The sequence below is a fragment of the Nomascus leucogenys genome, chromosome 22a (assembly GCF_006542625.1).
Source record: "Nomascus leucogenys isolate Asia chromosome 22a, Asia_NLE_v1, whole genome shotgun sequence".
Taxonomy (NCBI): Eukaryota; Metazoa; Chordata; class Mammalia; order Primates; family Hylobatidae; genus Nomascus; species Nomascus leucogenys.
This window is the reverse complement of record NC_044402.1, coordinates 52,623,875-52,649,475: the sequence shown is the minus strand read 5'-3', so window position 1 is coordinate 52,649,475 and position 25,601 is coordinate 52,623,875. Positions and strand designations below refer to the sequence as shown.

Here is a 25,601-nt window from a genome sequence, read left to right as displayed (position 1 = left end):
TCAATAGGAGGGACTTAAGGGCACTAGGACCCCGATTGGCTAAAGAGGCGGGCCCCCAGCGTCGGCCGTTGAGACGTGTTGAGGGGGCGGGAATGCGGTGCAGGTCGGCTGGACGGTTGGGACGTAGAATTTACACGATGAATGTGGGAGAAAGAGGCGGAGCGTGCGTCGGACGTTCGCAGAAAGATGGGAGCGGAGAGACGTAGGGACGCCAAAAGTGGAAGGCAACGACACACGGCCCGTGGCGCCTTCAGCTAGGGAGCGGGAGAGAAGACGGGGGCTGGCGGGCCGGATTAGCTGCCGCAGGGCTGAGTTTACGCAGACCTGGTAAGAGTTCCAGCTCTCGCGTCCCTTTGCTGTGAGTTTGAGGAGGTGGTTGGAGCAGGGAAATGCACCAGAGGGGCGGGGCCTTCCAGTTATTAAATCACGTCATGCAAATGAGGTGGATAGACAGACCAATCCAAAGGTCCCGGGAAGCGTTTCGCCCGCACCAGGCAGCGTAGGCATTCTTCGGGCAGTTCTACTTATTTGCATAATGTATGCAAATCATTTGAACAAAGGCTAGGAATGACTTGTTCATCAAAATATGGGCAACCATCGACTAGGACATTTAATTTTATAACCTACAATTTTTGTGAATAAATTTTTATATTTGATATTATTGGGAATTTGTAATTTCTTAACAATGGGTTTCATTTTGTGAAATGCAGTACTGTTTCCCTCCTTTGTCTCTTACTACCCGATTCTAGAGCTCTCTGCTCCCATCAGACCTATACCCATTCAACAGATCATTCAATGACTATGATTTCAGGGCGCTGGAGATAATGCACAGGATATTATAGAAGTAGAGAAATAAGGCCTGGCGCGGTGGCTCATGCCTATAATCCCAGCACTTTGGGAGGCCGAGGCAGGTGGATCACGAGATCAGGAGTTCAAGACCAGCCTGGCCAACATGATGAAACCCCATTTCTACTAAAAATACAAAAATTTGCCCCACGTGGTGGCAGGCGCCTGTAATCCCAGCTACTCGGGAAACTGAGTCAGAGAATTGCTTGAACCGGGGAGGCGGAGGTTGCACTCCAGCCTGGGCGACAGAGCAAGACTCCGTCTCAAAAAAAAAAAAAAAAGAAGGATAGGCGAGGTGGCTCACGCCTGTAATCCCACTGTAATCCCAGCACTTCGGGAGGCTCAGGTGGGCGGATCACCTGAGGTCGGGAGTTCGAGACCAGCCTGACCAACATGGAGAAACCCCGTCTCTACTAAAAATACAATTACCCAGGCGTGGTGGCACATGCCTGTAATCCCAGCTACTCGGGAGGCTGAGTTGGGAGAATCGCTTGAACCTGGGAGGCGGAGGTTGTGGTGAGCCAAGATCGTGCCATTGCACTCCAGCCTGGGCAACAAGAGTGAAACTCTATCTCAAAAAAAAAAAAAAAAAAAAAGAAAGAAGTAGAGAAATAAAATATGACTATGCCTGGGGTGATTGAGAAATGTTTCTAGAAAAACTCATTAAGAGATATGAGGCCGGGCGTGGTGGCTCATGCCTGTAGTGCTGGCACTTTGGGAGGCTGAGGCGGGCAGATCACAAGGTCAAGAAATGGAGACCATCCTGGCCAACATGGCAAAACCCCATCTCTACTAAAAATACAAAAATTAGCTGGACTGGTGGCATGTGCCTGTAGTCTCAGCTACTTGGGAGGTTGAGGCAGGAGAATCGCTTGAACCTGTGAGATGGAGGTTGCAGTGAGCCGAAATCACGCCACTGCACTCCAGCCTAGCGACAGAGTGAGACTACATCTCAAAAAAAAAAAAGAAAAAGAGAAAAAAAAAGAAAAGAAAGGGCCAGGAGCGGGAGCAGTGGCTCACACCTGTAATCCCAGCACTTTGAGAGGCCAAGGTGGGTGGGTCACCTGAGGTCAGGAGTTGGAGACCAGCCTGGCCAACATGAGACTCCATCTCAGGAAAAAAAAAAAAAATGATATGAAGAACGATCGGAGTAGATATCTGTCAAAAAATATAAATAAATAGATATGAAGAACGAGTTAGAACTTACCCAAGTTTCAGAAGAAGGTGTACATCTCAGGCGCAGAGAACAGATTAGTGGAGGCATGAGTTTGGGGGCCTGTGCCTAGGCTGATGTGGCTAAAGGAGATGGCTTGTTCATTATGAAAAGTGAAGGCAGAAAAGTTTGCAGAAATCAGATGGGAATTTTAGTCAGAGGCTCAGTAAGATTTAAGATGACTTCTGTTTTCAAACTTCCAAAATGATTCTCTTCTCCCTTCTCCCCAGTCAGCTACCACACATACCATTTTGTTACCCTTTGCAGCAAAATTCTTGTAAGGGATGTCCATAGTCATTGTCTCCAATGAGTTTCTCCTTCCAGTCTCTCTCTCTCTTTTTTTTTTTTTTTTTTTTTTTTGAGACAGAGTCTCACTCTTGTCACCCAGGCTGGAGTGCCATGGCGTGATCTCGGCTCACTGCAACCTCCACCTCCCGGGTTCAAGCGATTCTCCTGCCTCAGTCTCCCAAGTAGCTGGGATTACAGGCACCTGCCACCATGCCCAGCTAATTTTTTGTATTTTAGTAGAGATGGGGTTTCACCATGTTGGCCAGGCTGGTCTCCAACTCCTGACCTCAGGTAATCTGCCCGCTTCGGCCTCCTGAAGTGCTGGGATTACAGGTGTGAGCCGCCATGCCCAGCTGTAAATTCTTTGCTTTATTCAATAGCACCAGTTCTTTCATTCATCTACCCATTCAAGTGTTTTTTTGTTTGTTTGTTTGGCTTTTTTTTTTTTTTTGAGACGGAGTTTCGCTTTTTAGTTGCCCAGGCTGGAGTGCAATGATGCGATCTCGGATTACTACAACCTCCACCTCCTGGGTTCAAGAGATTCTCCTGCCTCAGCTTCCCAAGTAGCTGGGATTACAGGCATGCGCCACCACACCAGGCTAATTTTGTATTTTTAGTAGAGACGGGGTTTCTTCATGTTCGTCAGGCTGGTCTCGAACTCCTGACCTCAGGTGATCTGCCCACCCCATCCTCCCAAAGTGCTGGGATTACAGGCATAAGCCATCAGCTCCGGCTCATTCAAGTTTTAAACATTATTGAGGGCTTGTGATATGTCGGGCACAATAGCATAGGTCACTTTATCCCCATTTTTAGAAAAAAGCCTCACAGAGGCTGAGTGATTTGTCAAAGTGACAAAGCTTATAGTGGTGGAGAATGTTGTTTCATGGTATTCCTTGCTCTTCATGAAATCTGTCATGGGCCTGGGTACCTTGTTTGGACATGTGTTTTTGTCCCGCCTGCATTCTTTGAGGTTAAGGCTGTCTTATACAGCTGGAATCCCCCTTGGTGAGTGAAACCATCTGCTGTAGTGGACACACTATAGCGTTGTTGATGGATTGTTCATATGGCCAAATCCTTGCCACCCTTCCCTCAAGACCTGTCTCTCCTTCCCAAACCCAGGAAAAAATCACCCAAATAAAAACTAAGCTGACTTGATCTGGAGGAGGAGGGTAATTTATTTAATTTGTTGACTCTGGCTTACAATTTTGTTTTCTGTTTCCATATCTGGGTCATTAGAAGCCCCTTCAATCCCATCATCCCTTTTCCCTTCAAATCAGGGCAACTCAGAGATAGCTTTCTTGGCTGGGGGGCCTGTTGGCTTTTCCTTTTCTCTCGCTTTTTCCTCATACATCAGGATCCTGGTTGAGATGGGAAGAGGCACAGGGATCAGGGAACAGTCCTCTCAAGGGAATAAATCATCGGGTTCTAGGAAAGGCTAGAAGGGGATGGGGATGTGAGGGTGGAAGGGGGAGGAGGAAGGGCAGGGGTTGGAGTTTATGGGGACCAGGACTATGGATAGGGATGAGGTCGGGACCTTGGAAGGGTCCCTCTAAGGATGGAAGAACGGATGATGAGCAACATGTAGAAAAGTTGAGCTTGGGGCCAAGGGTAGGGATGGGGGAGGAGAAAACAGGTAAGTACAGGTGAGGTTGGAACTTGACACTCACATTTTTAGGATGGCAGATCTCTTGCCCAGCATCATCCTGAGAAAGTCAGGGTAGCTGAACGTCTCCCCGGAGCCACTGGACACCTCTCCAATTAATTTCTTTAGCTCTAGGTGAGTCTTGGGGACCCCAAGTTTCTCCAGCATTCGCTTCAGGGACATGATATCTGGGGGCAGAGGATGGGGATGGGGAGAAGGTGGGGAGACCTCTCCCACTTCCACATCCCCATTCTCCTTCCTCCCACTCTGGTAGGTGGGCCCCCTCCCAAATCATGAGGAATGGAGCATGTAGGAGAGACCTCTGTCTTCTTAGGCCTGCACACCACCCCGCCCCCGCAAATCACCCGTTTCTCACCAATATCACCATTTCCATTAAGGTCAAACTCCATGTATTTTTCTGGGTGAAGGGAGAGAGCAGAAGGGATAAGCGCTGACTGGAGGGTTTTCAGCAGGGGACTGAGGAAGGGGTTACCAACCAGCTGCTAGGTGGAGGAGACAACGTGGAAGGAGGAGGAGGGGCAGCCAGAGGAAGTGGGGTTGGGGAGTTGAGGGGCCCCGCCAGGGTGTAAGGAGCTAGAGGGGATGCTGAGAGAGGCAGGCCCGGGAAAGGGACCGCAGTGTGGCAGGAGGGCAATAAAGGCAGGTTCCCCTCTTGCTACCACAAAAGTAAACTTTGTATCTCTGCTGTTCCTGCCTTGTTCTTGTGGAAATTCTAACCCTCCTATCCCCAGCCCCGTCTCCACCCCCTACAGTTTCCGCCTCACCTTTGAAGCCTTCCAGTTTGGAGGGCAGATCCTCATCACTGCTATATTTGGGATCGTCTAGGAATTGCTATGGAGGGGAAAATAAGAGCCAGGGTAGGCGCTCCCCATCCATGCCCCATCCCCCAGGCTCTGCCCCCTTAGTTCTTCCTTCTACCTTGTTGATCTCATCCAGCCTCTCTTCCTGCTGGGCCTTCAGCAGTCCAAAAGCTTTTCCTCCTGTGGGGGGAAAAAGATTAATCAGCCCTCATCCCTCCCTTCCTCTCCTTACCCTGACACCAGCCCAGGGACATCACTGTTGGCCTGCCTAGGCCAGCTGACTGCCCTCCTAGCCCACAGCCCAGGTCTGTCCATCTCATTCCTCCGATCTAATGCCGCTGCCTATCCCACCCTCCCTACCCTGTAAATCCCTGGTTTGGCTCATAGCTCAGCAAATGCTGGTAGAGGTGGGGAGACAGACCAAGCTGGAGGCCTCTGTCTGCAGGCTCTCCTTCTCTCCCACCAGTCTTCTCAGAAGCCTTCCTCCCAAACTTCCCCTTTCCCCTCATTCCTTCCTCCTCTGCCTCCCAGACCTCACTTCCCCATCAGGTTCTGCTGACACTAGCACCCCAGGAAGGAGGGGGAGCCTGGCGTGAAATGCAGATTAGAAAATAACGTTCTCCCAAATTCCTCTTAAATGAGAGCCCAGTGTGCACATGAAACAAATATTTTGATAAGCCATGGAGGTGTGCAGGAAGGGCAGGAAGACACCAGGGATATTTATTCTCAGGAACTGGTATTTTTGAACAGGTCCAAGGTTCAGGTAATGATAAGACCTTGCATTTTGTCAGGTTTCATGAGTCTGGGCAGGCAGGTGTGGATAGGAAGACAAGGAAGGGCTGGCTGAATTTTTCTGCTCTGTAGATCGGAGAAGAATCTGAAGTCTGCTGGCAGCTCCAGGAGGGTGAGAAGATGGGCACAGGGTTTAGAAAGGGAGAGAAACCTCACTCCCAGCCTGGCAGCTCCAAGGAGGCCCTTAAAAATATGGAAATGTCTAACAAAACATTTTAATTTGTTTGCTTTAGGATGTGCAACGTAACCCTCTCATCTTATCTCCTTTGAAATCTTTAGTAAAATCTATACAGATCAGGAATTTAAGAGTTTAAGTAGATTCTTTGGAGGAACTGAAAGTGGTACTTAAAGAAACAGCTTTTGTGGACAGAAGAGCCAGGGAGTGAGGCTGACATCAGGTTTGCACACTGCGCGTGCATGCACACATGCAGGCATGTTTGTGTGATGGGGGTGCTGGTCACTGTGGGTTCAACAGAGTGGATGATAGCCTCTGACACATGCCTCCCTAGACATAACCTTTATCCCCCCTGTCACTCTGTTTGGCCAGTCGCTTCTTGGAGAGGTGAGAACAGCACATTTCCCTCATTGAGATTTCCTGGTCCAAACTCCCTGCCCAGGGCTCCATCTACCCTGCCCCAGCATTGATGAAGACACCTTTCCTTCTCCCTTCCCCCCAACATATTTCCTTTTCTGTAGCTGGGAGTTTTCACTTCTCACTGCCCTCTCCCTGACCCAAGCCAGGTAGGGGAGATGCTGGAGTGGACTCTGGCTGCTGCTGCTTTTTTTTTTTGAGTCGGAGTCTTGCTCTGTCGCCCAGGCAGGAGTGCAATGGTGCAATCTCGGCTCACTGCAACCTCTGCCTCCTGGGTTCAAGCGATTCTCCTGCCTCAGCCTCCTGAGTAGCTGGGACTACAGGCACCCACCACCACGCCCAGCTAATTTTTGTATTTTTAGTACAGATGGGGTTTCGCCATGTTGGCCAGGATGGTCTCTATCTCTTGACCTTGTGATCCACCTGCCTCAGCCTCCCAAAGTGCTGGGATTACAGGCATGAGCCACCGCACCCGGCCGGACTCTGGCTTCTTGACTTCCCTTTATTACAGCTGCATTCTCCTGCTGCAGAGAGAGCTGCAACCCTGTACTCCCAATGTTCTCAGTGCCTGCTGGGAGGAACTCACTTCTTTATTCATACATTCACTCAACAGATATTTACTGAATGCTTACTATATGCCAGGCATGCCTCTAGGCCCAGAGAACCCAACAAACGAAAACTTTTGTCTTCATGGTTGATCTAATTGGGGAAGGCAGACAATACCAATAAATAAGTATATTAAAGGCGCTAGGTGGCCAGGCACAGTGGCTCACGCCTGTAATCACGGCACTTTGGGAGGCTGGGGCAGGCGGATCACAAGGTCAGGAGTTGGAGACCAGCCTGACCAACATGGTGAAACCCCATTTCTACTAAAAATACAAAAATTAGCAGGGCCTGGTGGTGTGTGCCTGTAATCCCAGCTACTCAGGAGGCTGACACAGGGGAATTGCTTAAACCCGGGAGGCAGAGGTTGCAGTGAGCTGAGATCGCGCCATTGCACTCCAGCCTGGGCAACAGAGCGAGACTCCGTCTCAAAAAAAAAAAAAAAGCGCTAGGTGCCTATGGAGGAAAACAGAGTAGGGAAAAGGGGACATAGGAGTATTGCCAATGGTCCCCAGTTATTTTTTTTGAAATGGAGTCTCACTCTGTCGCCCAGGCTAGAGTGCAACGGCGTGATCTCAGCTCACTGTAACCTCCACCTCCTAGGTTCAAGCGATTCTCCTGCCTCAGCCTTCCGAGTAGCTGGGATTATAGCCACCTGCCATCATGCCTAGCTAATTTTTGTATTTTGTAGAGGCGGGGTTTCGCCATGTTGACCAGGCTGGTCTTGAACTCCCGACCTCAGGTGATCTACCCACCTCGGACTCCCAAAGTGCTAAGATTACAGGCGTGAGCCACTGCACCCAGCTTTTTTTTGTTTGTTTGTTTTGAGACGGAATCTCACTCTGTTGCCCAGGCTGGAGTGCAGTGGCACAATCTCAGCTCACTGCAACCTCCACCTCCTGGGTTCAAGCAATTCTCCTGCCTCAGCTTACCGAATAGCTGGGATTACAGGCGATCACCACTACACCCGGCTAATTTTTGTATTTTTAGTAGAGATGGGGTTTCACCAAGTTGGCTAGGCTGGTCTTGAACTCCTAACCTTGTGATCCTCCCACCTTGGCCTCCCAAAGTGCTGGGATTACAGGTGTGAGCCCGACTTGTCCCCAGTTTTAAGTATGGTGGTCTGGCCAGGCATGGTGGCTTACGCCTGTGGTCCTAGCCACTTGGGAGGCTGAAGTGAGAGGATCGCTTGAGCCCAGGAGATCAAGGCTGCAGTGAGCCATGATCGTGCCATTACACTCCAGTCTGGGCAAGAGTGAGACCCTGTCTCAAAAAATACAATAAAATAATAAAATAAATAGAGTGGTTAGAGAAGCCTTCTCTGAAAAAGTGATATTTGAGCAAAGATTTCTTTTCTTTTTTTTGAGATGGAGTCTCACTCTGTCACCCAGGCTAGAGTGCAGTGGTGCAATCTCCACTCACTGCAACCTCCACCTCCCGGGTTCAAGTGATTCTCCTGCCTCAGCCTCCAGAGTAGCTGGGATTACAGGCACCTGCCACCACGCCCGGCTGGCTATTTTTTTGTATTTTTAGTGAGATGGGGTTTTACTATGTTGGCCAGGCTGGTCTTGAACTCCTGACCTCATGATTCGCCCACCTTGCCCTCCCAAAGTGCTGGGATTACAGGCGTGAGCCACCGCGCCTGGCCGTTTGAGCAAAGATTTTAAACAAGCAGAGGAACAACCCTCTGTCTTCCTAGGCCTGCACACTTCCCCAAATCACCTTTTTCTCACTGATATCTCTGTTTCCATTCTGGTCAAACTTTATGTATTTCTTTGGGTAAAGAGAGAGAACAGACAGGGTAAGCACCGGCTAGAGGGTCTTTGGCAGAGGATCGAGGAAGGCATTGCCGACCAAGTGCTAGGTTGAGGAGAGGATGTGGAAGGAGGAGATGGGGCAGGCAGAGTGGGCTTGGGGAGTTGAGGGACCATGTAAAGTGGATATACCGATAGAAAGAAAAATACTTCTTTTTTTTTTTTTGAGACAGAGTCTCCATCTGTCACTAGACTGGAGTGCAGTGGCATGATCTTGGCTCACTTCAACCTCTGCCTCCTGGGTTCAAGCGACTCTCCTGCCTCAGCCTCCCAAGTAGCTGGGACTACAGGTGTGCACCACCATGTTCAACTAATTTTTGTATTTTTAGTGGAGACGGAGTTTCACCATGTTGGCCAAGATGGTCTCGATCTCTTGACCTTGTGATCCACCCACCTCCGCCTCCCAAAGTACTGAGATTATAGATGTGAGCCACTGCGCCTGGCAAGAAAAATATATCTTGATCCTAAAGTGGAGTCGGCGCCACTGTTGCTGCTAGTGTTGAATCTAGAACCATAGCTGGACATGGGATCAGAGGATGAGCAAGAGATGCTGACTGGGTCTAGAGATGGCAAGGAGGAGGAGGAAGAGGAAGAGGAGGAATTAGTCAATTCCCAACAAAAGTGAGAGAGCAATGCGTGCAGCTGAAGAAATGAGTAAAGTCTCGGAACAGCTGGAGCTCTGTGATGAGCATGTGTCTTCCAGATCACAGACAGGAGAGGATTGCACAAAGCTCTTTGACTTCTCTAATGCAAGGGACCATTTGCATGGCCCACAAATCCTTTAACAGTATGAAATGAATGTGCAGACTCCTTCACCCCAGCTTTCATCACCTGGACATTTCTCTATGGTTTTAAATATACCATTTGTTTCTAATTTGTGTAACTATAAGTCCATGTGAACCTCATGGATTTTTGGCTTAGGCAAATAGCTTCTCTGTAATTGGCAGCAGTTCCATCTTAATAAGGGAACTGTGATTTGCAAAACGAAAAAATACACTGTTTTTTTCTTTTTCCTTTTTTTTATTCAAGGGCTGGTGAATCCTGGGACCTCAGGGTTACATCGAGGTATATTTATCATCATCATTATAGTCCAGAACTAAAAGGAAGTTATTCCAGGCTCTTTGCAAAAAATCTCAGGTTTTTTTTTGTTTTGTTTTATTTTGTTTTGAGATGGAGTCTTGCTCTGTTGGCCAGGCTGGAGTGCAGTGGTGCAGTCTCTGCTGACTGCAACCTCCACCTCCCAGATTCAAGCGATTCTCCTGCCTCAGCCTCCCGAGTAGCTGGGACTACAGGCACCCGCCACCATGCCCGGCTAATTTTTTGTATTTTTAGTAGAGACGGGGTTTCACCATGTTAGCCAGGATGGTCTCGATCTCTTGACCTCGTGATCTGCCTGCCTCGGCCTCCCAAAGTGCTGGGATTACAGGTGTGAGCCACTGCGCTCGGCCAAGAACACCACTTCTTACACCAATCGTGTGGGGACTTCTCCCAAACCAACCAATTCTTCAATTCTTGGTAGATATGAACTGGGAGTCCTGCAATTTAATTCAGTTCTGACACTCTACCCATAATTACCAGTTATCTAATCCCCAAGTTGAAGGGCTCAGTTCTACAAGGCTGCCCCCACTCCAGATACCAATCACAAACAAGTCCAGGCCTCCTAACTGTTTTTATGACTCCCTCCTCTGACTCAGTAATTCGCTGGAATAGTACACAGAACTCAGGTAAACACTTTACTTATGTTAGCTAGTTTATTATGAAGGATAAAACTTAGGAACAGTCAGATGGAAGAGTTGCACCGGATGAAGTATCGGGGAAGGGGGATTTGAAGCTTTCTTGTCCTCTCTGGGCTCCTTCCCGCACCTCCATGTGTTCATCAACCTGGCAGCTCTCCAACCCTCATCTTTTTTGGGTTTTTATGGAGGCTTCATTATGCAGGCATACTTGATTCAATAGCCATTAGTTGGAGGTCAGGGGGTTGGAGCTAAAAGTTCTAACTCTCTAATCACACAGTTGCCTACCTTGGCAACAAACCCCAACCTTAAGGGCTTTCTAAAAGTCAACTTACTAACATAAACTCAGTTGTGGTTGAAAAGAGCTTGTTATGAATAACAAAAGCTCCCTTCACTTTATCGTTTAGGAAATTACAAGGGTTTAGGAGGTCTGGCCCGGAGCCAGGATGGAGACCAACACACACACTCACACACACACACACGCACACATGCACACACACACGCACACACGCACACATTAATATTTTGAGACAGGGAGACAGGGTCTCGTTCTGTTTTCCAGGCTGGAGTGCAGTGGCACAAACATGGCTACTGCAGTTTTGACCTCCCGGGCTCAAGTGATCCTCCCTTGTCAGCCTCCTGAGTAACTGGAACTATAGGCATGTGCCACCACACCTGGTTAATTTTTAAAATTTTTTTTAGAGACAGGGTCTCCTTATGTTGCCCAGGTTGGTCTTGACTTCCTGGGCTCAATGAATCCTCCCACCTTGGCCTCCCAAAGTGCTGGGATTACAGGCCTGAGCCACCATGCCTGACCCTTTTTTTTTTTTTTTTTTGAGACAGGTTCTTGTTCTGTCATCCAGGTTGGAGTGCAGTGGCACCATCATAGCTCACTGCAGCCTCAACTTCTTGGGCTCAAGCAATCCTCCCACCTCAGCCTCCCAAGCAGCTGGGACCCGCACCACCATGCCTGGCTCATTTTAAAATTTTTTGTAGAGACGAAATCTCGCCAGGTTGCCAAGGCTGGTCTTGAACTCCTGGGCTCAAGTGATCCTCTGGTCTCAGCCTTCTAGAGTGCTGGGATTACATGTGTTAACCACCACACCAAACCCATATATATATGTGTGTGTGTGTATATATATATATATATATTTATTTATTTATTTATTTTTTCCCCAAGATGGAGTCTTGCTCTGTTGCCCAGGTTGGAGTGCAGTGGCACGATCTCCGCTCACTGCAAGCTGCACCTCCCAGGTTCACACCATTCTCCTGCCTCAGCTTCCTGAGTAGATGGGACTACAGGAGCCTGCCACCACGTCCAGCTAATTTCTTGTATTTTTAGTAGAGACGGGGTTTCACCATGTTAGCCAGGATGGTCTCCATCTCCTGACCTTGTGATCTGACCTCCTTGGCCTCCCAAAGTGTTGGGATTACAGGTGTGAGCCACCGCGCCTGGCCTTTTTTTTTTTTTTTTGGTGATGGAGTCTCGCTCTGTCGCCCAGGCTGGAGTGCAGTGGCGATCTCGGCTCACTGCAAGCCCCGCCTCCTGTTTTCACGCCATTCTCCTGCCTCAGCCTCCCGAGTAGCTGGGACTACAGGTGCCTGCCCCCTCACCCAGCTAATTTTTTTTGTATTTTTAGTAGAGATGAGGTTTCACCATGTTAGCCAGGATGGTCTTGATCTCCTGACTTCGTGATCTGCCCACCTCGGCCTCCCAAAGTGCTGGGATTACAGGTGTGAGCCACCGTGCCTGGCCCCCAAAATATATATTTTTATTATAACAATATCACAATGGGAGAAGAGCATTTCAGGTGGAGGGAACAGCAAGTTCAAAGGCCCTGATGTGAGAGCAGTGTGGATATCTGGAGTGTTCATGGAGTAGCGGGGAGGCCCGTGCTGCCAAAGCCAGGTGAGGAGGAGGTCAGCTTGGGTAGGGCCTTGTGAAGACTCTGGCTTTTATTCTGAGTGAGACTGCCTCCCAGACCGGTCTTTCCATTGAGAATGGCTTGACAGACTACTAGGGTGAGACAGTGCTTAGATGCTCAGAAAAACTGCCTGGGATAGAGAAAATGACAGCTGCTCTGACTGTGGGACAAAAATGAAGACTAGGCCTGGCGCGGTGGCTCACGCCTGTAATCCCAGCACTTTGGGAGGCCGAGGCGGGCGGATCACCTGAGGTCAGGAGTTCGAGATCAGCCCGACCAACATGGAGAAACCCCGTTTCTACTAAATGTACAGAATTAGCCAGGCATGGTGGCGCATGCCTGTAATCCCAGCTACTTGGGAGGCTGAGGCAGGAGAATTGCTTGAACCTGGGAGGTGGAGATTGCAGTGAGCCGAGATCATGCCATTGCACTCCAGCCTGGGCAATAAGTGAAACTCCATCCCCCCCCCCCAAAAAAAATGTGAGTATTGAAGGGTATATAGGAAGACAAGCGGGTGGAGAAGGAAACTCAGGGCCTAAACAGAGATGAGGGGACAAGAATAGACATGCAAGAAGATGCTGGGGCTCAGAAAGTGATACCCCAAAGACTGGTGCTTTGAAACGCTGAGAGGCCTTAGAAGCTGTCTTAGAATCGTCCTACCACACTTTCTGGAATTTCCTTATCTGAGTGAAAAAACTTCTTTGCAAAAGAAATGCAACTGTCTTAAGACCTCCTGCCTAGAGATCTTATCAAATGACCAGATCAACCACCAGAGAGAAGATACTGGGAATCATCATCATACCCAGATAGACTTTTCTTCTCTTTATTTTCTTCCTTTTGAGGCAGGGTCTTGTTCTGTTGCCCAGCCTGGAGTGCAGTGGCGTGGTCATGGCTCACTGCAGCCTCAACCTCCAGGCTCAAGTGATCCTCCCACCCTAGCCTCCTGAGTAGCTGGGACGACAGGCATGTGCCACCACGCCTTAGGTTTGTTTGTTTTTTTTTTTTTGAGATGGAGTCTCTCTCTGTCACCTAGGCTGGAGTGCAGTGACATGATCTCGACTCACTGCAACCTCCTCCTCCTGGGTTCAAGCAATTCTCCTGCCTCAGCCTCCAGAGTAGCTGGGGTTACAGGCGCCCGCCACCACGCCCAGCTAATTTTTGTATTTTTTAGGAGAGACAGAGTTTCATCATGTTGGTTCTGGCTGATCTCGAACTCCTGACCTCAGGTGATCCACCTGCCTTGCCCTCCTAAAGTGCTGGGATTACAGACATGAGCCACTGCACCCAGCCATGGTGACTAATTCTTTATCTTTTTTTTTTTTCTTTTTTTGAGACAGTCTCACACTGTCGCCCGGGCTGGTGTGCAGTAGCGCGATCTCGGCTCACTGCAACCTCCACCTTCCGGATTCAAGTGATACCCCTGCTTCAGCCTCCCGAGTAGCTAGGATTGCAGGCACCCGCCACCACGTCCAGCAATTTTTTTTTCTTTTGAGACGGAGTCTCGCTCTGTCGCCCAGGCTGGAGTGCAGTGGCACAATCTCGGCTTACTGCAAGCTCCACCTCCTGGGTTCATGCCATTATTTTTTTGTATTTTTAGTAGAGACGGGGTTTCACTATGTTGCCAGGCTGGTCTCAAACTCTTGACCTTGTGATCTGCCCACCTCGGCCTCCCAAAGTGCTGGGATTACAGGCTTGAGCCACAGCGCCAGCCTTTTTTTTTTTTTTTTTTAGATGGAGTCTCGCTTTGTCACCCAGGCTGGAGTGCAGTGGCGTGATCTTGGCTCACTGCAACCTCTGCCTCATGGGTTCAAGAGATTCTCCCGCCTCACCCTCCTGAGTAGCTGGGACTACAGACGCGCGCCACCAATCCCAGCTAATTTTTTTGTATTTTTAGTAGAGACAGGGTTTTGCCATGTTGGCCGGGATGGTCCGGCTTTCTTGACCTCGTGATCCGCCCTCCTCGGCCTCCCAAAGTGTTGGGATTACAGGTGTAAGTCACCGTGCCTGGCTTTTTTTTTTTTTTTTTTTTTTTTTTTTTTAATATAGAGACAAGGGATCATAATATAGAGACATTCTGACCCTAATGTTAGCACAACGGGGATGCAGATGGTCAGGATCTGGAGACTTGCAGGAATAGAGCAGTGAGCCAAAGTGCAGCCTGGTTTATGCTTAATTATAACTATATTTCTGCCCAGATCCCAGCATGCAATTCTTGTCAATCTTGGGACAGTTTCAATTTACTGTATTGAAAGTTTTTATTAATACTTTGATAACTGGAATTCAATTTCGATGCAATTTTTTTTTTTTTTTTTTTTTTTTTTGAGACTCAGTCTTGCTCTGTCACCCAGACTGGAGTACAATGGCACGATCTCAGCTCACTGCAACCTCTGCCTCCCGGTTCCAGCAATTCTGCCTCAGCCTCCCAGGTAGTTAAGATTACAGGCGCCGACCACCATGCCTAGCTAATTTTTTGTGTTTTTAGTAGAGACAGAGTTTCGCCATGTTGGCCAGGCTGCTCTCGAGCTCCTGACCTCGGGTGATCCACCTGCCTCGGCCTCCCAAAGTGCTGGGATTACAGGCGTGAGCCACTGTGCCTGGCCGATTTGTTTTTATATGTATATTTTTTTAATTTTATGCTTTACTAGAATGCCAAAGGGATCTGTGGCACAAAATAACTAAGAACCACTGCTGTAACCTCTCTCTCCCCTCATCCCTTTGAGCCTGGGGGTGGAAATATCCCCTGCAGTTCTCTTACATAACACTCCCACCTTTGTGTGTGTGTGTTTTTTGTTTGTTTTGTTTTGTTTTTGAGATGGAGTCTTGCTCTGTCGCCCAGGCGGGAGTGCGGTGAAGTGATGTCGGCTCAGTGCAACCTCCACCTCCCAGGTTCAAGCGATTCTCCTGCCTCAGCCTCCCTAGTAGCTGGGACTACAGATGCGTGGCACCACGCCCAGCTAATTTTTTGTATTTTCGGTAGAGATGGGGCTTCACTGTGTTAGCCAGGATAGCCTTGACCTCCTGACCTCGTGATCCGCCCGCCTCGGCCCCCCAAAGTGCTGGGATTACAGGCATGAGCCACTGCACCTGTTGTCTTTAATAATTATTTTGCCTGCTTAATATATAGTTTCTGGGCCGGGCGCGGTGGCTCACACTTGTAATCCCAGCACTTTGGGAGGCCGCGGTGGGCGGATCACGAGGTCAGGAGATCGAGACCACGGTGAAACCCCGTCTCTACTAAAAGTACAAAAAAATTAGCCGGGCGTGGTGGCGGGCACCTGTAGTCCCAGCTACTCGGAGAGGCTGAGGCAGGAGAATGGTGTGAACCCGGGAGGCGGAGCTTGCAGCAAGCCAAGATCGCGCCACTGCACTCCAGCCTGGGTGAGAGAGTGAGACTCCAAAAAAAAAAAAAAAAAAAAAAAAAAAAAAAATATATATATATATATATATATATATAGTTTCTGAGAGATGTGAGTCTTCCTCTAATATTGTAGGTTACTTTTCTGTCGCTGCTGCACAAACTTTTTTTTTTTTTTTTTGAGATAGAGTCTCACTCTGTCGCCCAGACTGGAGTGCAGTGGCGTGATTTCGGCCCACTGCAACCTCTGCCTCCTGGGTTCAAGCGATTCTTCTCCTGAGTAGCTGGGATTACAGGTGCACGCTACCACTCCTGGCTAATTTTTGTATTTTTAGTAGAGAAGGAGTTTCACCATGTTGGTCAGGCTGGTCTCGAACTCCTGACCTCGTGATCCGCCCTCCTCAGCCTCCCAAAGTGTTGGGATTACAAGCAGTAGCCACTGTGCCTGGCCTAAACTTTTTTTTTTTTTTTTTAAGCATCCTTGTGCAGAGACTCCAAGGGCAAACGAGTAGTGCCAACCAGCCTGGCAGAGCTGAGGCAGGCCTCAAATCTGTCCCCTAAAGGAAAGGGGTGACTAGTCACTAGCCTTCCTTCATTCTCTCACCCAGAGAGAAATGGGGAAGGAAGAGAAATGGAGTAAAATAATAAGGTATGTAGATGGGGAGGGATGGGAAGGGAAAACATGGAGAACGATGGGGAGGCAGAAAGCGACGCAAAGAGAGATGGAGGAAGAGAGAGAGAGAGAAAGACGGAGAGGCAGACCAGACACGGCAGCTCACACCTGTAATCCCAGCACTTTGGGAGGCTGAGGCAGGTGGATCACTTGAGGCCAGGAGTTAAGACCAGCCTGGCCAACATGGCAAAACCCCATCTCTACTAAAAATACAAAAATTAGCCAGGTGTGGTGGCATGTGGCTGTAATCCCAGCTACTCTGGAGGCTGGGGCAGGAGAATCACTTGAACCTGGGAGGTGGAGGTTACAGTGAGCTGAGAGCACAAAAAAAAGAGAGACAGAATGTCTCACGTGGAAGGTGCTCACTGAACATTTGTTGAATGAGGGAATAAGCAGAAGTGTGTATGCGTGTGACAGAAAGGCAGAGGGGTAGGGGTGTGTAGAGATGTGGCGTGTGAGTGGACATGGGGGAAGAAACAAGTAATATGAATAACATGGTGAGACAGAAAGAGTTGTGGACAGAGATGTGGGAAATATGAGAGACAAGGAGAGAGATACTGAAAAGAGCGATTAAGAGAGATGAAGATAGGGTGTCTGGCCCATGGAAGGCCCTTGTGAAGAGCGATGCTGAATAGATGAATGAACCTCAATGCCCAGCAGTGGTGGGATGAAGGGGATGCTGTGCAGAAACCACACTACCCATCAGAGAAGCAACTCTGCTCGTTTCCCCTTGAGTTGATGAGGGATTTGGTGACCAGTGGAATGAAGAGCAGGGGAAAGACACCTGCCATCTTTCAGAAGCAAAATGGGCAGGGCCTGGAGATCTTTTGGATGGGGGAACTGAGGGAGAAGGCAGAGTAGATGAATCCCAGGTGTTTGCCTTAAGTGACTGGGGCTTTGTGTTTCCATTCACTGGGACAGGGATGACAGGAGGCTGACCTGGTCTAAGTGGACACTGATGACTTTGAAATGCCTGTGGAGTATTCAGGGTAAGCCGCCTAGAGAGCAATTAGATAGTGTGGACTTAGGTCTCAAGAAAGAGGCCTGAGGGGGAGATGTAGATTGGGGACTTGACAGAGAATAAGCAGTAGTGACAACTGTGGCTGTGACAAGATTGCCTAGGATAGCCATGGTAGATGAGCAAAATTTATTGAATGAAAGTGGGAAGCCAGGTGCATGCCTGTAATCCCAGCTACATGAAAGGCTGAGGTCGGAGGAACACCTGAAGCCTGGAGTTAGGACTTTGAGACTAGCCTGGGCAACATAGTGAGATCTCATCTCAAAAATATATATAATAAAAAATATATAATAACACTTTAAAAAGAAAGTGGGGCTGGGGCACTAGCTCATGCCTGTAATCCCAGCACTTTGGGAGGCCGAGGCAGGCGGATCACTTGAGGTCAGGAGTTCGAGACCAGCCTGACTGACATGGTGAAACCCCATCTCTACTAAAAATACAAAATTAGCTGGGTGTGGTGGCACATGCCTGTAATCCCAGCTACTTGGGAGGCTAAGGGAGAAGCATCGCTTGAATGCAGGAGGCGAAGGTTGCAGTGAGCAGAGATCGCACCATTGCACTCCAGCCTGGGCAACAAGAGCAAAATTCTGTCTCAAAAAAAAAAAAAAAAAAAAAGTGGGAGAAACAACCCAAAAATCTTCCAACAGGACAATGGTGTAAAAGCACACGTTTAGGGTACAGGGGTCTGAGGGACTCAGGTTGGATGGCTTTTATGTCCTTAGGAAAGAGGAGGTGAGATTTCAAAGTGAAACAGCTTCCATGGTGACAGGATCTGAGGTGTAGGTCATGGAGAGTCAAGGTGATGATTGGAGTGGTCAAGGTGAAATACCTGTGAAGTTGCACACTTAGGGTATTGGAAAGGCATTTGCCAGATGGGTAGAAGAAGTTTCATAGCAGATTGAGTCATAATAAGAAAAACAAAAAATAGAAACAACCCAATTGTACATCATCAGGTGAATAGATGAACAAGCTGTGCTACATCAGATAAAGGATTACCACTCAGCAAAAAAAGGGAATGAAACACTGATACATACAACAGCATGAGCGAATCTCACAGCCATTAAGCAGAATGAAAGGAGCCAGATACAAGAGTATGTACTATATGACTCCATTAATATGATGTTCAAGAACAGACTAATCTACAGAGGCCGAGCGCAGTGGCTCACGCCTGTAATCCTAACACTTAGAGAGGTCAAGGCAGGCGGATCACTTGAGCCCAGGAGTTAGAATCCAGTCTGGGCAACATAGAAGGACCTCGTCTTTGCAAAAAAAAAATTTTTTTTTTTTTTTTTGAGACGGAGTCTTGCTCTGTCACCAGGCTGGAGTGCAATGACGCGATCTCGGCTCACTGCAACCTCTGCCTCCCAGGTTCAAGCAATTCTCCTGCCTCAGCCTCCCGAGTAGCTGGGACTATAGGTGCGTGCCACCACCCCTGGCTAATTTTTTTTTTTTTTTTTTGTATTTTTAGTAGAGACGGGGTTTCACTGTGTTAGCCAGCATCGTCTTGAGCTCCTGACCTTGTGATCTCCCTGCCTCGGCCTCCCAAAATGCTAGGATTGTAGGCCTGAACCACTGCACACGGCCTACGAAAAAACTGTTAAAAAATTAGCTGGGTGCGGTGGCATATGCCTGTAGTCATAGCTACTCAGGCGACTGAGGTGGGAGGATGGCTTGAGCCCAGGAGGTCAAGGCAGCAGTGAGCTATAATTGCACTACTGCACTCCAACCTGGGTAACAGAGCAAGACTCTGTCCCAAGAAAAAAGTCTACAGAGGTAAAAATCAATGGTTGCATCTAGGAGGGGAAAGGGATTTACCAAAAAGGGGCATGGAGGAATTTTCCAGGATAGTGAGAATTATTTATATCTCGATTACAGTGTGGTTGCATGGGTGTACATATTGGCCAAAGGTCATCAAACTGTACGTTAAGATCTGTGCATTTTACTGTATGAAATTATATCTCAATGTTTAAAAATGTCATTTATGGCCGGGCACGGTGGCTCATGCCTGTAATCCCAGCACTTTGGGAGGCTGAGGCAGGCGGATCACGAGGTCAGGAGATTGAGACCATCCTGGCTAACATGGTGAAACCCTGTCTCTACTAAAATATACAAAAAAATTAGCCGGGCGTGGTGGCGGGCGCCTGTAGTCCCAGCTACTAGGGAGACTGAGGCAGGAGAATGGCGTGAGCCCAGGAGGTGGAGCTTTCAGGGAGCCGAGATTACGCCACTGCACTCCAGCCTGGGGGACACAGCAAGACTCCATCTCAAAAAAAAAAAAAAAAAAAAGTCATTCATGTGGACATTAAGTCCATTAAGGAGCTGGCAGAGGTTGAAATAGAGAGGAGGTGGGCTGGGCATGGTGGCTCATGCCTGTAATCCCAGCACTTTGGGAGGCCAAGGTGGGTGGATCACAAGGTCTGGAGTTCGAGACCAGCCTGGCTAACATGGTGAAACCCCGTCTCTACTAAAAATACAAAAATTAGCCTGGCGTGGTGGCAGGCGCCTGTAATCCCAGCTACTCTGGAGGCTGGGGCAAGAGAATCGCTTGAACCTGGGAGGCAGAGGTTGCGGTGAACCAAGATCACGCCATTGCACTCCAGCAACAACAGCAAAACTCCGTCTCAAAAAAATTAAAAAAATAAAAAAATAAATAAATAGAGAAGAGGCTGCAGAGTCAGGGATGGGCTCTTGATGAATGTGAGGGTGAGGGGACAATGACACCAAGGAGAGATTGAAGGTCAGATGCTGTGAGCCTCAGAGGAGAAGCTGAAAGTATCATCACCTGGGAGGCATTCATAAGTTGAAAAATATTGATAAGACTTGGCCAGAGAAGTCACCCAATCTCATCCCGGCCAGCACGTAGAGGAGGAACCCTGGTGGGAGTGGGGGTTGGAGTGGGGGAAGGATGAGATCCCCTGTGCTGGATTGTGGAATTTTGTGTTTTCACCTGTTTTCATGATCTGAGTTGGGAGTTTATTGGCCTCAACTACATCCAGCCAGCCCACAGCTTGTTGTTAAAGACGTCAGACCAGAGACTGGGCGCCGTGGCTCATGCCTGTAATCCTTGCAGTTTGGGAGGCTGAAGCAGGCAGATCACTTGAGGTCAGGAGTTCGAAACCAGCCTGGCCAGCATGGTGAAACCCTGTCTCTACTAAAAATACAAAAAAGTTAGCCAGGCGTGGTGACAGGTGCCTGTAGTCCCAGCTACTTGGGAGGCTGAGGCAGGAGAATCACTTGAACCCGGGAGGCAGAGGTTGCAGTGAGCGGAAATCACACCACTGCACTCCAACCTGGGCGACAGAGCAAGACTCTCAAAAAAAACACAGAGACCAGTGCACATCCACTTCAACACTGTTTTATTTGTTGCCTTTCCTCTTGAGTGCCTGGGAATAATTTCTTTAGAAAAGTTCCATCCTTGGCCGGGTGCAGTGGCTGACGCCTGTAATCCCAGCACTTTGGGAGGCTGACATGGGTGGATCATGAGGTCAGGAGTTCAAGACCAGCCTGGCCAAGATGGTGAAACCCCATCTCTACTAAAAATACAAGAATTAGCTGGGCATGGTAGTGGGTGCCTGTAATCCCGGCTACTCAGGAGGCTGAGGCAGGAGAATCTCTTGAACCCGGGAGACGGAGGTCACAGTGAGCCGAGATCGCACCACTGCACTCTAGCCTGGGCAATAGAACAAGACTCTGTCTCAAAAAAAGAAAAAGAGAAAGAAAAAAAAAGTTCCATCCTTGTGCCCACTGTGCTGATTACCGCAGCAGTTCCTGTCTTGCAGGTTAGCCTTCCCTAGAGGTTCTCAGAGTTATTAAAAGGGGTCCCTTGAATGCACACACATACCAGGATTTATTCTAGATGGACTGAAAAAAAAAACCACATATTGTCTTTGGAATCCGGAACATTTTTAGCTATAACAAATGTTTAGAAGTCTTAGATATAGAAAAGAGCTGGGAGAGCAGGATGCCCTTGAGTCCAGGTGTAGCAATAGCACTGCCACCCTTGCACAGGACTAGGGAAGCACTGGAGAAGAACCACACATTGAAAACCTAGGGCAATGGGGTCTGGAAGTTTACAGGTGGTACCCCCAGTTTACAGTAGTGGCACCAGGACTCCAACCTAGGCTGATTTGTCTTCTAAGCCACATTGCCCTGGGACGTGGAGTAGAACCATGTGATTGAGTGTACACTGTGGAAGAGTGGAGTTTTTTTTTTTTTTTTTTTTTTTTTTTTGAGACGGAGTTTTGCTCGTTGCTCAGGCTGGAGTGCAGTGGCACAGTGTCAGCTCACTGCAACCTCCGCCTCCTGGATTCAAGTGATTCTCGTGCCTCAGCCACCCAAGTAGCTGGGATTATAGGCATGCACCACCACGTCTGGCTAAGTTTTGTATTTTTAGTAGAGATGGGGATTCACCATGTTGGCCAGTCTCGAACTCCTGACATCAGGTGATCTGCCCACCTCGGCCACCCAAAGTGCTGGGATTGCAGGCGTGGGCCACTGCTCCCGGCCGGAAGAGTGGAGTTTTATCCCCAGCCAGTTACTTATTCCACGTCCCCACTGGTGGTGACCTCTTCTCCCTTCCCAAACCATGGGCTTCTTACAGTTGAGATAATAGAGACAATTTTTCCTATATTGATCCTTTGGGGTGTGAATGGGGTGTTGATAGAAGGAAGCAAGCAAGGTAGGGGATCGGGCAGAAGCTGGAATCAAGGCTCAGTTGAGAAAAGCCACCATTGGCAGCTCGGGCCTCCCATGCTCTCCGACCACCAGGGGGCAGCCCTTGCCTTGCCATAACGCCTCCATCCCACATCCTCTGGTTGGATATCCCTGGGGTGGCAGCCACTTCACTGATGGAGAATGGCTGAGTTGGTCCTTCTCAGGTTGTGTGGCATGTGCGGTTGTTCCGGTAGCTTAGGGAGGTAAAATAATTTGTTCAAGATTAGACTAGGCACAGTGGCTCACACCTGTAATCCCAGCACTTTGGGAGGCCGAAGTGGGAGGACTGCTTTAGGCCAGGAGTTTTAGATCAGCCTGGGCAACACAGTGAGACTCTGTCTGTACAAAAAATAAAAATAAGTGAGCCAAACGTGATGGTGTGTGTCTGTAGTCCCAGATACTCTAGAGGCTGACGTGGGAGGGTCACTTGAGCTCAGGAGTTCAAAGTTCAAGACTACGGGGAGCTATGATCATATGATCACACCACTGCACTCCAGACTGGTTGACAGAGTGAGACCCTATCTCAAAAAAAAAAAAAAAAAAGTTGTATAACATAATTGTGGGGATTGCGGGGGAGCTGGCATTTGAACCTAGACTCATTCCAAACCAGCATTCTTAACCATGAGATGACTGCTTCTCCAAAGGAAAGCTCTGAATTACTTCAGTGATGGGTAGGAACTGGACACTCTACAAAAGTACTGTGACACAGAGCTAGAAACACAGACACAAAGAGAAGAAATATGTATTAGGTCGGGTGTGGTGGCTCACACCTGTAATCCCAGCACTTTGGGAGGCCAAGGCGGGTGGATCACTTAAGGCTAGGTGTTTGAAACCAGCCTGGCCAACATGGCAAAACTCCATTGGTACTAAAAACACAACAATTAGCCGAGTGTGGTGGCACATGCCTGTGAACCCAGATACTCAGGAGGCTGAGGCACGTGAATCGCCTGAGCCTGGGTCAGGAGTTCGAGACCAGCCTGGCCAACATGGTGAAACTCAGTCTCTACTAAAAATACAAAAATTAGCTGGGTATGGTGGTGCATGTCTGTAATCCTAGCTACTCGGGAGGCGGAGGCAGGAGAATCGCTTGAACCTGGGAGGCAGAGGTTGCAGTGAGCCAAGATTGCGCCACTGCACTCCAACCTGGGCGACAAGAACAAGACTCCATCTCCAAATAAATAAATAAATAAAATAAAAGGAGCCAGACCAGGAGTTTGAGACCTGGACAACATAGCAAAATGCTGTCTTTCAAAAATAAATAAAAGTAAAAAGTCAGGTGTGATGGCACATACCAGTATTCCAAGCTACTTGGGAGGCTGAGGCAGGAGGATTGCTTGAGTCCAGGAGATCGAGGCTGCAGTGAGCAATGATCACACCACTGTATTCCTGCTTGAGTGACAGAGTGATAGACCCTTGTCTCTAAAAAATACAATAGTAAAAGGAGCCAGAAGGGGGCATGTGGTAAGGGGTGGACACATGGCATATCACATGTCATCCTTCACTTCTATGTGCTGTATTATCTCCTGTAGCTGTGTGATACACATACAAGAGTGTCTGGTATACTCTTGTGCCAATCCTTGTAGAGGTATTACCTTGTTTTATTGTGTTCCACAGATGTGCATTTTTTTATATATTGAAGTTTGTGGCAACCCTGTGTTGAGCAAGTCTGTAGGTGCCACTTTTCCAATAGCCTGTGCTCACTTTGTGTCTCAGTGGCACATTTTGGTAATTCTTGCAATATTTCAAACTTTTTCATGATTATTTTATCTGTTATGATCTGTGATTAGTGATTTTTTTTTTTTGAGACAGGGTCTCACTCTGTCATTCAGGCTGGAGTGCAGTGGCAAGATCATAGCTCACTGCAGCCTCGAACTCCTGGGCTCAAGTGATCCTCCCACTTCAGCCTCCCAAGTAGCTAAGACTACTGGAACACACCAGCACACCTGGCTAATTTTATTTATTTATTTATTTATTTATTTATTTAGGCAGAATTTTGTTCTTGTTGCCCAGGCTGGAGTACAATGGCACGATCTCAGCTCACCACTACCTCCACCTCCCAGTGATTCTCCTGTCTCAGCCTCCCGAGTAGCTGGGATTACAGGCGTGCACCACCACGCCCGACTAATTTTGTATTTTTAGTAGAGACAGGGTTTCTCCATGTTGATCAGGTTGGTCTCGAACTACCGACCTCAGGTGATCCGCCGTCCTTGGCCTCCCAAAGTGCTGGGATTACAGGCGTGAACCACTGCACCTGGACTTTTTTTTTCTTTTTTGTAGAGCTGAGGTTGGCCAAGTGCAGTGGCTCATGCTTGTAATCCCAGTACTTTGAGAGGTTGACTGGGCAAATCACTTGAGCCCAGGAGTTTGAGACCAGCCTGGACAACATGGTGAGACCCTGTCTCTACAAAAAATACAAAAATTATCTAGGCATGGTGGTGTGTGGCAGCTACTCAGGAGGCTGAGGTGGGAAGATGGTTTGAGCCCACGAGGTTGAGGCTGCAGTGAGCCGTGATTGTGCCACTGCACTCTAGCCTAGGCAACAGAGTGAGACCTTGTCTCAGAAAGAGAGAGAGAGGAGAGAGGGTCTTGCTCTGTTGCCCAGACTGGAGTGCCATGGAGCCATGGCTTTCACAAGCAAAATCACAGCATACTGCAGCCTTGAACTTCTGTCCTCAAGTGATCCTCCCACCTCAGCCTTCTGAGTAGCAGAGACGTAGGCACATACCACTGCACTCTGCAAGAATTAGCTAAATTTACTCTGCCACGCTCTATAAATGGAACAATAAAGCCTAGATGGCTGGACGTGGTGGCTCACGCCTATAATCCCAGCACTTTGGGAGGCTGAGGTGGGTGGATCACCTGAGGTCAGGAGTTCAAGACGAGCCTGGCCAAGATGGTGAAACCCTGTCTCTACTAAAAATACAAAAATTAGCCGGGCGTGGTGGCAGGCACCTGTAATCCCAGATACTAGGGAGGCTGAGGCAGGAGAATCACTTGAACCCAGAGGGCGGAGGTTGCAGTGAGCTAAAATTGCACCACGGCACTCCAGCCTGGGTGACAGAGCAAGACTCCATCTCAAAAAAAATAAATAAAAATAAATAAATAAATAAAAGCCTAGATGATAGTACATCTGTTTACAACGTGGTTTACTGATTTTAAAATTTTTCTTTTTTTTTTGTTTGTTTTTGAGACACGGTCTCAATCTGTTGCCCAGGCTATAGTACAGCAGCATGATCTCAGCTCATTGCAACCTCTGCCTTCCAGGGTCAAGTGATCCTCCTACCTCAGCCTCCTGGGTAGTTGGGACCACAGACATGAGCCACTATGCTCAGCTAATTTTTGTATTTTTTGTAGAGATAGGGTTTCGTCATGTTGTCCAGGCTGATCTCCAACTCTTTTTTTTTTTTTTTGAGACAAAGTCTTGCTCTGTCACCCAGGCTGGAGTGCAGTGGCACAATCTCGTCTAATTGCAACCTCTGCCTCCAAGGTTCAAGTGATTCTCCTGCCTCAGCCTCCTGAGTAGCTGGGACTACAGGCAGGTGCCACCACGCCCAGCTAATTTTTTGTATTTTT

General features: G+C 48.5%; 1 protein-coding gene and 1 pseudogene across 3 annotated transcripts; one reads left to right on the top strand and one right to left on the bottom strand.

Annotated features, from left to right (window-relative positions):
• Positions 1-3,498: 3,498 nt before the first annotated feature.
• AIF1 (allograft inflammatory factor 1) lies at positions 3,499-5,328 on the bottom strand. Of its 3 annotated transcripts, none has more exons than XM_030803285.1 (6): positions 5,171-5,328; positions 4,929-4,990; positions 4,775-4,841; positions 4,366-4,407; positions 4,015-4,177; positions 3,499-3,705 (listed from the first exon to the last, which is right to left on the bottom strand). In XM_030803285.1, the coding sequence occupies exons 1-6, from the start codon at positions 5,193-5,195 to the stop codon at positions 3,621-3,623; spliced, it is 444 nt and encodes a 147-aa protein (XP_030659145.1). In that variant the 5' UTR covers positions 5,196-5,328; the 3' UTR covers positions 3,499-3,620. The 3 variants fall into 3 exon arrangements, with proteins under 3 accessions (XP_030659145.1, XP_030659147.1, XP_030659146.1); XM_030803287.1 differs by having other exon boundaries at positions 5,232-5,307; XM_030803286.1 differs by lacking the exon at positions 4,366-4,407 and having other exon boundaries at positions 5,171-5,280.
• Positions 5,329-9,134: 3,806 nt separating this feature from the next.
• Positions 9,135-9,409, top strand: LOC115832403 (annotated as a pseudogene).
• Positions 9,410-25,601: the final 16,192 nt, after the last annotated feature.

Bases quoted from the DNA above. Each gene is read 5' to 3' on its own strand.
- AIF1 (XM_030803285.1), bottom strand. From the start codon at position 5,195: ATGAGCCAAACCAGGGATTTACAGG. The intron at 4,408-4,774 runs GTGAGGCGGAAA...CCCTTCACCCAG, and splicing joins CAAACTGGAAGGCTTCAAAG to AAAAATACATGGAGTTTGAC. The intron at 4,178-4,365 runs GTGAGAAACGGG...CTCTGCCCCCAG, and splicing joins TAATGGAAATGGTGATATTG to ATATCATGTCCCTGAAGCGA.